This window comes from Thermobia domestica, chromosome 2 (assembly GCF_964235325.1).
Source record: "Thermobia domestica chromosome 2, izTheDome1.hap1.1, whole genome shotgun sequence".
Taxonomy (NCBI): Eukaryota; Metazoa; Arthropoda; class Insecta; order Zygentoma; family Lepismatidae; genus Thermobia; species Thermobia domestica.
Genome location: NC_137455.1, coordinates 315,030,210 through 315,047,221, shown reverse-complemented (window position 1 = coordinate 315,047,221; position 17,012 = coordinate 315,030,210). Strand labels below are relative to the sequence as shown.

The following is a 17,012-nucleotide window of genomic DNA, read 5'->3' as shown; positions in this document are numbered from 1 at the left end:
AATAAACACGCATTGTTTCCACACTTTATTTTACAGACACAGAATAGCATCGTATATTTGCTACTCACATACAAAAATCGAAAGAAGAAAACATTTATTAAAATAAATTTTCATTTACTACCGGACGTCAAAGTACACGATTCATAATTTGACAATTAATTTAGAAGTCATAACCTTTTATTAATATCAACGTAACATTCAGTGTATCTCAGAAATATAACTAGATGCTATAATGAAATAAATCCTTATTTAATATTACATAATATGTTTTCTTATTATATGTTAATGTGTATACTTCTTTTAAATTAAATAACAATAATTGAAAAATAATTTTAATTTCATTTTCTTCAGATCCAACAAGAGAGTAATACGTACTTGAAATTCAAATTTTCTTCTCAAATGTTAAGATATTGTTAACTTTGTCGTATGTAAAAACTATTAAAAAAATACTATTTGGATCCCATAGCTCGCCTACCACTGATATAGTGTTGTCAAGTGTGACAGTAATACTCCAGCCAGGTTTACTTTAGATGCTTTTACTAAATCGTATTTCGTCAACTAAGTTCGCTCTCTTTTGTCTACGGTTCTTCCTATCTTTTCTTTACATTTACCAATGCATTTTTGAAAAGAGGGTCGCTTATGTTTTCAATTCTGTCTTTGTGAATATGATTAGACTTGTGTGACAATTATGCGTACCTTGCATCACGTACGGAATTTTTAAGTATTGCCTAATGCTTTCCTACGAAATCCTAAAGAAATGTATCCAGAAAAATAAATATTTATCTCTTATTGACCAACTAAACTTTCTTTTCGAGTGTACAAAGAAATCTATTAGTTCAATTGAAATTTACCTTCTCTAATTCAGAAAATAGATTACATTTTGTGTGTAGTGTGGGTTGTGGTTTAAGAACTATGTCCAGTAATTATCATACTTTATAAACAATCAGATCAATTTACAGCATAATCATCCTGCATTATGTATTTCGTACAAAATCCTTTATGACCAGAGTAATACACAAACTTAATAAAACGAAAGTAGTGTGTTACAGTTTCAACAACTTAATATTGTCTTCCTCACATTGAGTGGTTAATGAAGAGAACGTTAATTGTTTGAAACTGTAACACACTACTTTGGTTTTAATAAATTTGTGTATCACTCTGGTCAGAAAATGTTAGGTCTTTATTTAATAAATTCCAGAGTCGTAATGGATAAAGTCACAAAACGATCAAATGTCGTGAAAGTGATCAAGCCTTTGTATTGTGCGAACAGGAATTTGTAATTGAATTTTTAACACGTAAGAGATCAACTCTAATGATTTTAGTAAAGAAACAAAAGTTTAAATGCCATTTGTACTTTTCCCAAGATAAACCATGAAATGTTATGATCTGGGAGTCGTGACGTTTGTCATAACAATTCCCATATATAAACATTAAAGTGTATACAAGGACTGAAATCAAATGTTCAACTCAGACTAGTTATATTTCACTACAATAGGAAATTAATAGTAAAACCAATATGACTAGGAGAATTTCTTCCAGCAAAGATAAATTAAATTACAATACAATTGCAAAACATGTGAATTAGCAGTGTCCGATATGTAGTAATTTTACATTTTAATCTTATATTTCTCCTCTCCCTCTCCTCCTCCCAAACACATATTTCTAGAAGAAAACTTTAATACAAGAGATATTAAAAGGAGTATAAAATAAACGAAATAATGCAAATTAACAAAAGTAAGCGATCAAAAAGTTTAAATCTGAAATATTTTCTATAGCATTTTTGTTAAACACAAACAAACTATTTGCTGAGCAAAACAATATATTCACATAAAAGAACTCATACGTGTTACAGTTTCGCCAACTAACATTGTGTCTGATGAAGCCAAAATGTTAGTTAGCGAAACTGTAACACGTATGTAGTTCTTTTATCTGAATATATTGTTTTGCTCAGCAAATAGTTTGTTTGTGTTTAAGTATAATCAAAGCAAAGCTTCTACTTATGGGAAAGCATTTTTGTGTTGCGTTTCATTACATCATTTTCAATGTTCTGTTAAAAAATTACAGGGTCAAGTGTATACAAAGTGAAGTATTTTCGTTTGTATGATGTGATATCTTCTTAATTAATCTTGAAACCACAAACGGTAATATTTGTTTCAATTCATGTTGTAGAAGAGTGGGAGAGAGATTAGCATGGGGATGTAATAGATTATTGTACCAGTTAATCAACTAAAGGAAATGGGTTCTAATTATTTATTATCATTCTTACTCTATAGTGATCAACGCTAATAGAGAAAATGATCAATTTCTATCACCCCTAATTTGAAGATAATCTCATAAACGAACTTAATTTCTAGTTCTTGAATCTCTGCAACCAGACCGATATTGATGGGTATCTATTAGGTAGCGTTTGAGACTTTTTCCTTTCTCGAGTGGACGAAACACAGGAAAAATCTTGTCTCCCGGGTGAACAAATACACGGACAGCATAACTATATAAAGGTGTTTTTCAAATCAAACTCTTTAATGAAATGTGGAATAACCACAAGAATTAAATTGATTGAAGTAATTACTGAGCATCCAGCTTGTTTTGGTCCACCAAGAGCACAAATTAGACCCTCGGATCCTAGATACCATCCTGCTTCTCGACATTCGTTATTGGTTATCACTCTCGTTGTAACCCACCTCAAATACTTGTTATTTGAATCATCGCCTAAAATGTACAATCAATTTAAATATTAGTAATAAAATACCCGTATATACACTGCAAACACTACATTATTTTAAATTGAGTCGCTTTGACGAAAATCTCACTTTGTTCATTCTTTCTAGAAATTATAAGTAATACTTTCGATTGGTAGCGTACTTTTTAACAATAAATAAAAACTCAAACTTAACTTGCAGCCCTCTTAAAAATGTAAGGTAAACAACAATAATACATTTTGTGTGAGTCCCAAGTGCTTTTTATATTCTATAAATTCCCAAAAATTCAAAAACAACAAATTCCCATGTGATTATTGTCAGTACTATAAAATCGCCTACATATACACTAAGAAAATATCTGATTAATTTGCAAAGCTCATTAACACTTCATATTAAGAAATCTGCAGATTTTCTTAAGATAACCAATTCTGTGGTAATTAGTGGTAAGGACGTATTAGTTCACTTTGATGTGTACTCTCTATTCACCGAAAAGCTCATCTTCAACCCACGTGATCTCTTCTCAGTAAGAAGTTTGATCATGATGTTACAAATACCAAATGTTTAAATCATTTCTAACGTGAACATATTTTAAATATAATAGGAAGTGTTATGGAGAACTTGATGATGTAGCTATAGGATTGCTGTTACCAACAGTCATTGCAATGTTCTACGTGATGTTTGAAAGAAGAAAACATTAATAATCGTTCAAATGAAACCAAAATTGAATACAAAGTTATTATTTGCTGAGCAAAAAAAATATATATTTTTTACATGAAAAGCTAGATACTTGTGACAGTTTCGCAACTAAGTGAGGCTTCATCAGAAAATTGAGGAAACCAAGGTTATTTGACAAAACTGTCACAAATATTTAGTTTCTGTTGTAAAAGCATATTGTTTTGCTCAGCTAATAATAACTTTGTATTTAATTATATACAGAACAAATCTTCTGTTTATGCAAAATTTTAGTTTCGATATGTAGATGATTCCGTTGTACTTTCGCTATATGAAAAGATTGCAGTAATAGGATTTCAAAATCATCTAAATAGCCTACATCTCAACATTAAAATTATAATGGTGATCAAAGATGAAGAAATATGTTTTTAGACATATTCCGTTTGAAGAAAAGCTCGTAACAGTTGGCTTACAATGTATACAAACACAGGCCATTATTTTTCCTTACTGACTCATATCATCATCCATCACAAGCATATCTATATAATTATTTTACAATAAATGTGCATTATTCCTAACGTTAGTAAAACTACGATAATTAACGCAATCAACATCTTTAAAACGTGCGATTAAACAAAATAAATAAATCACGGATGTAATAACGAAAATTGAGTTTATTTTATGATAATGAATATTAAAAGTTGGGAAAGAGTTATAGTTATTGCACTATTTGGAATAGTGAATAATATATATAATGAGTTTTGGATATCAACGACTTAATTAGCATAGTTATATTTAGTTACTTCCGATAACTGATAAAAAGTGATACGGACTCATTAAACTAATTCCTTTACTCAGGAAATTGTATACAAAATGTTCCAGAGAACAGGCTATAAATTACTATAAAATATTGCATACTGTCTGTGTGAAAATATTTCAACTCAAGTATACACAATTATTTAACACATTACTAGCGTTTAACGAGAAAAAATTGCCCCAAAACGATAAATATACAAAAATCACTCAAAACGTAATACATAATCCACTGTATCTCAACAATAGTAAGAAGTAGAGATTTTGTATGTGAAAAGCATTGGTCTTCTGGAATATCACTCGATATTCAATACATTTTATTAACAATATTACAGCTACCTTTGTTTTCATGACATAAGTGAACGTTCAATTCTTGAGATTGGTCATTATTAGAATATACACATATTAAGTTCTTCGTTACGAAACAGGATGACATCTGTACATAATACGATTAACGAAATAATCTAAAATTGTCATTAACTCTTAAATATGAATTTCTGTTTAACTAAAATACTCTCAAAAGGGCAGACATACAAATGCCAACAGAACACGTTGAGCTGAAATGCTTGCAGATAAATCTTAAGGGTCATTTAAGGAGATCTCGACACCTTTAAGGTCTGACAAATGTAGTGATTATACACGCACGCGAGAACAAACATTCAGTACATAGAAGGTTAGTGTCGGTTCTCAGTGACAAGTTTCATATGCAGAGAAGTTAATTTTGCCTGTTGCAAAGAAATCAGGAGCCTCTAACAATAGGTACATAAAGCTTTATTGAAGAAAAAATATCCATCTTATAAGTTTCAGTAAATCAAAATTAAGGTATTATATGTCGATGAAAGGAGGCAAAGAATTGGTATTATGATAGAGTATACCCTCTGTACGCATGCGTCTCAGGATGACACACATTGCTTGTTAAAGTGACAACTCGTGCTAGTTTTTATTGATCAATGCATTTAGGGGATAAATCGACAATATTTGTAGGAAGATTTCGGCTTGTAGTTCCTTTGTTATAAGGAAAGTCATCAAACAAAAGGACCACCATCTGGTTCATCTTAGAGTATACATCATAGTTTTAGGTTACATAACAAGCACACTTTCTCAGCTTCTGGATCATTTAGTCCGGTATAAACCTAATGGTAATGTACCTTTGATTTTAGATTAGCACAGTACATGTGCCAAGATCGTGATATATTAAAGAAAATCTCTAATGCTCCAAATACACAGTACTTACAAGGAAGGGTCACGCAGTGGCTCCGCTGAGATCCGAACGAGACAATTGTGTTAGCATTTGAAATGCTATAACTAGATGAATCCCAAAGTTATACGTGCCACCCGGCGGAATATCGTGAGTTACAACATATTTTGTAATGTAAAAAAAAAAAAAAAAAACTGGCAGAATAGTTTGAACTGAGTCATTTGTTCGGAAACGGTTGGGTAAGTGGAAAACTCGGCCAACACGTATCCCATCATTTTCAACGACAAACATTTTAGGGTAAAAAAACTTTGTCCCAGGGTCCCCAGCAGGGCCCCAGACGGGGTCCAACTCAAAAGTTTCAAATGGCAAGGGGGGTTAAGTGGCACATCATTTAAAAGCTGTTGTAAAATGAAAGAAAATGCAGCAACTCTCGACTCTTTTCACTTTTCTCTCAACTCTCGACTCGAGATGTTTTCACTTAAATTGTTGTACTTTGAAAATAATGCCAGACTCCCTTCCTATTTTCATATTTATCTCACCATTTCCGATTTATAGGGGTACCCATGGACTTTTCAATTAAGTTTTTGTTTACATTTTGACCCTCCGTCATTTCGCACAGTGTTGTTGTAGAGAGTCGAGACTTGCTGCATTTTCTTTCATTTTACAACAGCTTTCAAATGATGTGCCACTTAACCCCCCTTGCCATTTGAAAATTTTTAGTTGGGCCCCGTCTGGGGCCTTGCTGGGGACTCTGGGACAAAGTTTTTTTACCCTAAAAAGTTTGTCGTTGAAAATGATGGGATATGTGTTGGTCGAGTTTTCCACTTACCCAACCGTTTCCGAACAAATGACTCGGTTCAAACTATTCTGCCAGGTATTTTTTTGTAGTTCTTACATTACAAAATATGTTGTAACTCATGATATTCCGCCCGGTGGCACGTATAACTTTGGGATTCATCTAGTTATAGCATTTCAAATGCAAACACAATTGTCTCGTTCGGATCTCAGCGGAGCCACTGCGTGACCCTTCCTTGTCAGAACTGTCAATACTTAATATATCTTTCTTCTGCAGTTTGAAAAACAAATTCAACTTATCTTACGGCAACTTTGTTCGTAGGGACCCTGGCAAAATATTGTGAAAGAACTCAGTTTCAGTTAGAAGAAATTAGCCGTTGTTGAATTCTTCGAATATGGATTCCGAAAATGATTGTGTTAAATTGTGGTTTTCGATTATTGCTTATTATGCGTAGTGAAATATTGAAAGCAATATGATGCAAAACACGTTGAAAACGAAGTTTGTTATTAACGAGCCTACATTGTTTCAGTGTTATTGTATTTCAACTTAGTTGTAATGAATTGAAGCAAAGTTTGCGAACAAGTCATATGTAGATAGTAGAAAATTTACATCTAGTATTTCATTGCGTTTTATGTTTGTTGTAAAGGACGTTGTTTTCAAATATGTGAAGAATTTCATTGTTTATATAGTGTCGACACCTCGTATGGTAAGTGTCGAGTTCTCCAGTAAGACTTTCAAAATCTACTGATCCGCACCATTCCGTTTATGTGTTCCTGCATTTGCAAGTACTACATTCACGGGCAAGATTTTGTGTTTCATAGCTAGGGCAAGGATTATTGTCAAGTATTATCGCTTTTGCAGAATAAAATTATCGTAACTTTCACAGTAGTGTCGAGTGGTTCATTAACGTGTCGAAAGTCTCTAAATGACTCTATGCGTAGTTTTCGAAAAAATCGAAACGCGAAAATTTGTGGAGTTAGAAACTATGTTGGCCATTGCTAATAATAAATCATAGTTTCTATTTTCCCGGAAAATTTGTTGATTTACGTAAATCATGTATTGTTATAAATCATATTATATCTATTGTTCTTCCAATGGTGACAGATATGTATACATCCAAACTACTTTTAAATTCGCCGTAAATGTACTTAAATTAACTAACAAAACACAAGAGTAAAACGTATATTATATGGAGGGTTCATAGTAAAATAGTAAGACCAAGTATATTATTTGAATATATTTTTATACATGAAGTATTTAATTAAAAGTCCATGTTTTCTTTTTTTGTTTTCACCTCACAGATTATAAAATCCAATAATCAACTTCGTTAAAGCTATAATATATATTTTTAATTCGACAAAATTCAATTAGATGTAACCTTTTTGAAGTAAAACTGCTTAATTAGTAAGATTTTTTATGCATATTGTGTAAATCAGCATTACTTTTCGATGTTAATGAATGGCATATCTAAATTTCGAACTCCCTTGACACTATTAACTTTAGTAGTTATATCATTAAAATGAAGACATAAGAAAGTATGTGTAATTAACTTAAAGTTTGGTACCTGAGCATTTGAATTCCGGATACATCTATGTTTTTTTTTACATTTACCTTAGTTATTCAGAATTGTTTCTACTTATGTATCATTTTGGATTTTAGCTCTAAAACAAGTAAACTATTAAAATTATCCATGTACTTATTAACCCTAGAACTCCCAATGGAGTCCAATGGACCCCACGGCTATATTTAGCAGTTTACCGTTCTTATAGATTTAACTCAAATTAAATATTAAGTTGTTACTTTTCCTATTTTCGATGGTTCTTTTTGTTACGTAAGTATCATTTGGTTTTCTTATTATGTTCTCTGAAAAAATGAATGATAAAGCATTGTTTACCAGATGGGATCAAATGGACAACATGATTTTGGATTTTCTCTTTCTCGTTTCTTAAGTAACCAATACATGGCGCCATGAATTTGTTACACTGTTAGTTATAAAATTATTTATTTTAGATCTTTCAAGTGCAAATCACGGTAAACTATAATACCTATAGTGTGAAAAGCACAATGTACTGCTTATGACTTTTATAAGTTTCTTTCAAAATGTAAGTAAAATATAAATTCTGGCTATCAATTTGACTTTTATTGTTTAAATTGAAATAATCTTTCAATGCAACATAGGCAACAAAACAGAAGTAGTGATTTCGGTAGTGTTTTATGTATTGACAATTAGTGGAAGAGGACAAAAGTACCTTACTTCTGATCACATTGCTCAGTTGCTTCGTATGGAAGAGACTGTGAATTCTGAAGAAGACTGGGTCAACCAAATACATCAGATAATGAGATTTTATGTCTTAAAACTGCTGAAATTTGGCATGTTCAACTACGTACAGCGATTCAAGGTAGAATGCAAAGCAGAAACAGTGTTAGTGAAAAGGTAGAACCTTCACACTTTGCAGCTAGAGAATGTGATTCAAGATCACCTGCATTCGTATGTTTTTTTCGGCCTCCGCTACTGAAATTGATATGTAAATGGACAAACACAGAGGAACGGATGGTTTTTCGTGATCGATGGAACGAAATGGATGAAACTGAACTGAAGAAGTTTGTAGATACGTTGCTACTTATTAGTGTGTATAAGTCCAAAAAGGAATCTATCAATCAATTGTGGAGTCACTCGGATGGGCGTCCAATATTTTCCAACATAATAAGACATAATATTCTTCAAATCTTAATGAGATATGCGATTTGATAATGCAGCCGAGAGACGCAGAAAAGAATCCTCCGATAAATTAGAGCTAATCAAGGAATTGTTTGATATGTGGAATGGGTATTTGATTGAAGCTTATGTGCCAGCAACAAATATGAAAGTAGGTGAGCAGTTAGAAGCAAATGTTCTTTTAAAATGTACATATCGCCAAAACCAGGAAAGTGTGGTATTAAAATTTGGGCCCTATATGACATTAAAATAAAATATGTCTGGAAGATGTAAGTAAAACGAGGAATACCACAGAAGATTTCAAAGGAATTGAACAAGATAAAATAGTGGTAATTCATCTTATGGAAGAAATTCAGAACAGTGGCCACAATATCAGGTGTGTTAATTTCTTCACAAGTTTAGAACTTGCACAGGATTTGCTTTCGCAGCATCTAAGGTTAGTTGGTACAATAAGATGGAATAATCCAGAATTGCATCAGATTTCACGGTTCCTAAGGAGGGAAAGAAATTCACAACCATGTTTATATTTCAAGGCAATGTAATGATAGTATCTTATTGTCCTAAGATATCTAAAGTTGTAGCTCTTCTTAGTACAATGCGTTCTCAGCCTGCCATAGATGAGAAATCAGAAAAAAAAAACAATTCTCAAATCATAGAAGATTGTAATGCAAACAAAGGTGACGTGGATACCATGGATCAAATGATTCGGCATTTTAGCATCAAGAGAGTGACAAAAACGTGTCCCATCGCCACATTCTACGACATAATAGACGTAAGTGTATTGAATGCTTATATATTATGAACTTTTCTTCACTACGTGCCTTCAAAGAACAACTCAAGAAGGAACTTTTTAATAGCAGTTGCGAAAGAGGAAGCGTTCAATATGAAGACATTTGTGACATTCCAATTACTCCCATGAATACAGCCAAGGATGAACATGAACCAGCTCGAAAGAAAAGTCGTTCCATATGTGACCGTGGAAAAGACAGGAAAAACAGATCAACTTGCACGAGATGCAAAAACTTTGTTTGCAATGAACACAGTGTATGCAATGAAAAGTTGTATGTAACATGTGCTTAACCTCTTTGTAATGAACGTTACATTATTGCCAAAATATATTGCATCAATATCTTGTATATTTGAGTTATAAAAATGTAAAAATGTTTTGTTTATAAAAATGCAAAATAATATAGTACATATTACACTGAAGGTAGTTATTATTTTTGCAAATATATATATATATATTTGTAAACAGAAAATTAGAAACAAAACGAAGGCAGAGAAACAAAACGAAGGCAGAATTCGAAAGTGGTAAAATGAAAACAAACATTTTAAATATCATAATTCAAATATTGTATTTTAAATATGCTTAATAAAAAATAGTTGTAAAAGCACTTTTGGAAATAATAAAATAATATTTTTATCCATGATTTATAATTATGAATTTGAAATATATGAATCTTACAAAAGCTGATAACCACTGTTATACTGTGACGACAATAAAACCTGAAGATTTTTGTTAACTATTCCATTCCTCATTTCCATAGAAGAAAATAGTACTTAAATAATGAATTTTTAGCACTGGGGTCAATTTTAACGTCTGTATTATTTTCCGGAATTCTAATATTTTCTTTAATTTATTATTCATGGAATTGTATAACTTGAAGCATATTGCTGAGATGTAAAAGAACAGAAATAAGGTAATTAAAAAGTACACAGATTGTCCTCCAATTAATCACTTAATTTATCTCCGAACAAAATACCAATATTTACTTCTTGATTTTCACTCAACTTTGTGCACATTTTCGTCTCGTAAAAGTATATTCGAAACATATGAAGAAATGTGTTGTTATCTTTTGGTTACTGTTAATAGTCTTGAACTAAGTATATACATCAATAAGTATATACTTAGAGACACTCACCATCATCATCAGCGCCCCAACCAAGAAGAAAGGAAGGTCTTCCAGCAAATGTGTCTCCATTTCTTGAAGGCAACGCAATGGGTTTAATCGTACCTGAGAATTAAAATATTTTTCTATTTAGTTAGGTGAAAAGTAAGTAGATATTTTATGTTTCCTACAGTTTCTTCCCTTTTTTAAAACGTGTACTGAAACAAAATCAATGAAACTTGCTCTACGTACACATTAAAAAATAGAAATATAAACTTTCATACCAGATTTACAATATGATGACGTCTTCTCTTCTTCTATGTAAGATGATCGTTAGATCGCATGTTGTGAAAAGTAGAAGTGCAATCTTCCTCCGAGAGACAACGAATAAATGATGCAAGATGATTATAATCACTAATTTGCAATGATATTACTATTTTTCCGAGGGATTTTCTACAGGGGGACATGGATTTCATCACCGTTCATTGGAGAAAGACAGTGTATGTCACATATCTTCCATTAAATTAGAGCTTGTTCATACACAATTCCATTTATATTTCACAAAATTCATTGAGAAGGATTATGTCAAAAAGAATTTATAACACCTACTCATTTCTCATCCACGCTGTACATATAGGTAATTGTATTTTTCTTATTGAACAATGATATGTTCATTCTTACTGTTAGTATTACTACTTTAAAAATATTTATTTTCCCTGAAGTTACATAATCTCAATGTTGCCAAGGAAAGTGCTAAATCTCAAATTCACATTCGAAAATGGAAATATTACTTAGGTCTCTATAAAGTGAAGTTGTATTTATTTGGTTCAACAATGTGTATCTCCAGTTACAAGTCATATTCATATTCAAAGTTCCTACAATGCTTCAGTATAAATGACTCTAACGTAACTAATTACTTCGCTAGTAGGACACTTTCTACATGATAGTTCTGAAACTGAAATTTTTAACTCTAAGACGCAAAAAATATATTTTTAAAGCTCTTGTAAAATTTAAATAGTCAAAAACCGAAATATATACATGCCAATCTAACACCCTAAAGTAAGTAAGAACATTAATAAATTAAACGTTCTTATTTTTAGGATAACAGCGACAGCTTTTAATGGTTGGTGTGAATTTTGATCAGAAGAAAAATACACCTCGGACTTCACGAAGGACTTCACTCTATTCTATTTAACTCTACCCCAGAACGATGCATTTAAATTATCAAATCGCATGGACAACTTATCAAGTATTAGTTTAAGATAATGCCATTTCTGAACGCACCTAAATATCACTTTAGCTAACTACATCTGTCACATTTCGTTAAGAAGCATACATTTTTTACGATATAAGTAACTTCTCGAAAATGTTTTGCATTCTGTATAAAATTTCATAAAATTGTAATTAGTTTTTGCATGACTGTATGCCTTTTGTATACAAATGTTTATTTATTTATTTATTTATGACTTCTTTTACGTGGCATTGAACTCAAATAAGAAAAAGCCTAATTCTAAGTCATCTTACAATTATAATACCAATAGTAAGGGTATGATAATAAAAATGTAATTTAATTAAAAGAAAATTCGGTAATTGCTACTAATCAAATAATTGCAGTTACAGTAGGCAATTATATGTATAGTACATGTAATCTGTATATACATACATAGAAACTTCTTTTTAATTCTCCTAAACAGAATTTTCTAAAGCTTAAATTAATTTTTTCATGACTGAATATCTTATCTGTACAGTTGTTGATCATAATTGGAACCACATCATTACGAATCTTCTTACCTCTGAAGCCTCTGAAGTTAGAAATATAAAACAGCGAACATAAGCTGTCCTTCAAGTTTTGAAAAAAATACCGACAAAAAAATATTCTTTTGTAGCCTAAAGTAGAAAGAAGGTTAACTTCAAAGTCGCCAAGAAGCAAATACTTCCACCTAATTAAAATAAAAATAAAGAAAATTATTAATATAATTAACATCAGAATTTCTATATCCCTAAGAGGAGGATGTAACCAACTGGTACATAAAATTAATATCTGTTAAATAAACTAACAATACTAATATTGGTTAAAACAATAAAATAATATAATTTAACCTATCTAAACTATCTACATTAATATCCACATAACACTAAAGCAAAACAAATGAATATCGATCCGTCAAAAAATATATACAATATTTTAGTAATACCAAAGCAATAGGTATTCATATCATACGCGATAAATCAAAACTATATACAAGATAACATTACGAATCAATGTACGAAGGTGATAAAGGTTTTAAATAAACATATTGAAATTAAGACAATCACATAGGTTTTCTCAAAAATTAAGATTGGGGAGTACGGTGGCTCGGTGGTAGAGCGCTTAACTCTGGTGTGTGAGGTCCCTGGTTCGATCTACGGCCAACTAAGTTTGTAGTGGACACCATTTTGTCCCTGCGTTTTCTCGGGATATTCCCGTTTCTTACCACATTTTATTCTACCAAATATATCATCGTCATTCACTTGCCTTATTTATCGTCTTCCTTGGTCTAAAGGGCATAATCGTGAGACGTTAAGTTGAAAGATTTCGTTTCATATTTTTCATTTCAAAAACTCACATTAACGGAGTTTCATAGTTTTACTAATTACATTCGCTTGATTCCACAATTTTGTGTTGTGCTTTCTCATAGCTATGTGGAGAGTAGTGCTCTCAAGGTGTGACCCGTGACACGAATTGACTGACTCGACCCGACAACCCGACCCGACCCAACAACCCGACCCGACAACCCGACCCGAGCTGACCCGACCCAACAACCCGACCCGAGTAGCCTGACCCGACAACCCGACCCGAGTTGACCCGACCCGTAACCCGACCCAAGCTGACCCGATCCGAGTCGGGTCGGGTCGGGTCAACCCGATCCGTTTGAGAGCATTATAGTCACGACACTGGGTGAACGCCAAAATGCACTCCCATTGGGAATTAAACCCGGACCATGTGTACCGAAGTCTTACACGTTAACCACTAGCTAGATCAAGCGGAGGATTTGTATATGCATCTTAATGAATATTTGGCACTTTTGAGATTTGGTTATTTCTTTTTATAACTGCTACCAATGTCCGACGTGGGATAATTTTTTTCTTGCTTTAGTTCTATGTGATGAAATTTTTATTCAAGGTCAGTGTTCTCACCTGCCTGGACGGCAGGGGGTCTTCTCGGAAGGCAGTAGCAAGAGTCTCTTGGCGGAGACAAAAGGAAATCGTTTAACTACAATGACTAGGGTTGAGAAAACACGAGAACACCTGTGATATTTTCGATCCCTTCAACTTTCATTCCAAAATAGGTTCTTATGATTCCGGGACTCGTGCCACTTTGATTTTTCTTTCTCGGTAATTAAAACGTATTTTACAGTATATATAGTTGCAGTAAGGAGATACATAATATGAATTTTGTAATTTAAAATTTAAAAATACAGTATGATATTTAACTATAAAGTACTAATTTTATTTCATCACTTTCAGCCCAACAAATGAAATTCAAACAATTCGCTCCCTGGGTCTTGGTCATCAATACTGCGTCTTATCCTTTGTCTTGCAGTCAAGTCTTGGTCCTGCATTTCGTAGTAGTTGTGGTCTTTCATGCTATACAAGAGCCAAGAATGCTCGCCTCATCGGTACAAATGAAGAGCAAGTGTGATTTTGATTATGGTCTTTCATACTATACGGAAAGCAAGAAAATATGCTCATCGCTACTTGGTGATCACCAAAACAAGGCCAAGAGCAAGATTACTATGTTTATCTTGTTCTTGTATCGATGTCATTGGGCTTGGTGAAATAAAAAGAAATATTCAGTTTAAGGTCCCTCGATCCCCGAGGCTAAGGGATACGGTGACCATAAGAAATGAATGAAATGGTGGAATGAAGAAAGTGGGAGGAAACAGGAGAACCCCGAGAAAACCCACTACACGGCGTTTCTCCACCACAAAGCCTATTTAGCACAAGCTGGGATCGAACCATGGACACCATGCACCAGAGATGAATTCTCTACCACTGAGCCAGAGCAACCCTGCTTGGACTTGGTCGTCCATATCCAATCTTTCTTTTGGCCTTGCTTAAACAACTTCTAGTTTTGTTCTAAATCTAGACTCCATATTGGCGTAGATATTAATATTACAGTCGATTGGTAAAATCAATCTTCCACATTTACAAATTAAAGTACACACAAGTACAAAAATAAGCATATACCATAAAAACACTAGCTGCAAGTGTTCAAAATAGATTTATGGCTTCTATAAAATCAATTGAAAATTGCTGTTTTTTATTAGGCAGCTAGTGAAAAACAGCAGCTTTCGACTCCAGCCGAGTTTAAGCTCAACCTAAACTCAGTTGACCAAAGTGAACTGACCCGACTGACCCGACCCGACAACCCGACCCGACAACCCGACCCGTTTGAGAGACTAGAGACAAGTACCTTTGAAGTTGAAGATCTTAGTTAGAATCTCGGTGGGAGCTCATGAGATTCAGATCCCATGTTAAGCTGTATAGTGGGATAGCTAAACCTCCGAAGTCGGGAAAATATTTCACTTCCGGATACCAGTCTGTTCTTTCCAGCGCAGTAAGTATAGGTCATAAGAAGTCGAAAAAGACCGGGACACAGGTTTTTCCTGGTCTAGGGTGGTCGTGGCTGCCATTTTCCAAAATGGCCGCCCTGTACCACAAACTGTAGGTGTAAGTCAGGTGCAAGTATCTCAAATGAGCAATATCGGTGTCTATTTATTGGCTTTTGATGACGCTGAGTCGATTGGAATAGTTTCTTAACATGTAAAATACATAATGAATGTCAAAGCTGCCATTTTTAAAGATGGCGGACCTATAATGCTATTTATGGAAGTAAATCAGGGAGTAAAAGTCCTACAAGTATAAATTTGGTCTCCATTTATAGGTTTTCGAGGTCGCTGAGTTGATTGGAACAGTTTTTGGAATGGTCAGATAAATTCCTTAAAATCTGTCATTTATCAATATAGTCTCATTAATAAAATTGTTTCACATCTATTTTTTATAGTAAAATGTCAAGGAAATCAATATCGTGTGGCATGACAGTATTTCCCTGGCGTATCTTTATTATTTATCAGGGTTTTTCAAGAAAATGTTTATAACTGCACATTGCTCCCTCCCATATATATACAACGACAATGACATTTCTGAGTGTTAAAATTTCTGGAATCAAGTCATGCAGCTGGAAAGTTTGCTTCTATGCTTCATTTTTAGCATCCGAACATCTAATTACCACATGTTTTTGGAGACATTAGAACTTATATGCCCATGGACATTTGCCCTGGATGCTGTTCATTATTCTCGGTGGTTGCCTGTATTTGTTAGCACTCTGAAGGAGTTACCAACCAGACATCCAGAGATTTACGCGGAATTCAGCAACGGCCATTTTACTAGTTCTAGAACTGGAGCATTGTTTTCATCTATCCCCGATGACCAACACCACAAACAAAAAAATAAGTTTGTGAAAGGAAATGGAGGTTCCATAGGAATTCTTTATAACAAAGACGCTTTATTGAAGTGGATGTTGGCAGGTCCTACACTTTCTGCAATGTTATCGAAGTCCGAGGAGAGTATATTTTTTCAAGCGCAATCAGCATCATCGCGACCACTGGATCATCACGAAGATACTAATGTTCATAATGAAATGTTTCGGAAACACGTGAGAAATTTTATTGCTGCTCTAAATGAACATCTAAATCCATTTGAAGGCGATGTGTTGGTATCAATTGACATTCGGCAGATAATGCCAAAAGATGAAATGAGACAGAGAATTAAAGAATTGCATGAGAAGGTACTTCAGCAGTATGAGGAATACGTAACAAATCGTCTCGATTATGTTAAATTCTCGATACACGATGTCATTCCGAAAAACAATATTTCAATATTCAACACACTCGTGAAGAAGAAATGTGCCACAAACGAGAAGATAGTGAATTTGCGAAGAGATTCAAATCTCTTTTGTAAATTGTTCATCGCATCGCAATCACGTGAAAGTGATATTTATCACTTCTTTGCTCACGAGAATCAACCGTGTCCTCCCTCTCTCTCTGACAACGGAAGACTACGTCAATCTGCTAACAAATAAGACGTACTGGAGTGTATTAACATCGAAGAGAAGGAGAGATTTGACGCACCTGACTTCAGTGCTACTGTTCTAGATGGTGCGGCTATAGTGCACATTCTTAAGGTC

At 33.4% G+C, this 17,012-nt stretch overlaps 1 protein-coding gene across 1 annotated transcript in view; it reads right to left on the bottom strand.

Annotated features, from left to right (window-relative positions):
* The window catches only part of LOC145679838 (epithelial serine protease-like), a 39,716-nt gene that overhangs the window by 3,166 nt on the left and 19,538 nt on the right, over positions 1-17,012 (bottom strand). Inside the window, exons 5-6 of the mRNA XM_081750357.1 lie at positions 10,817-10,909; positions 2,570-2,709 (exon numbers count right to left, since the gene is read on the bottom strand). Coding sequence (XP_081606483.1) covers positions 2,570-2,709; positions 10,817-10,909 — 233 coding nt within the window. The remainder of the gene's footprint in view (positions 1-2,569; positions 2,710-10,816; positions 10,910-17,012) is intronic.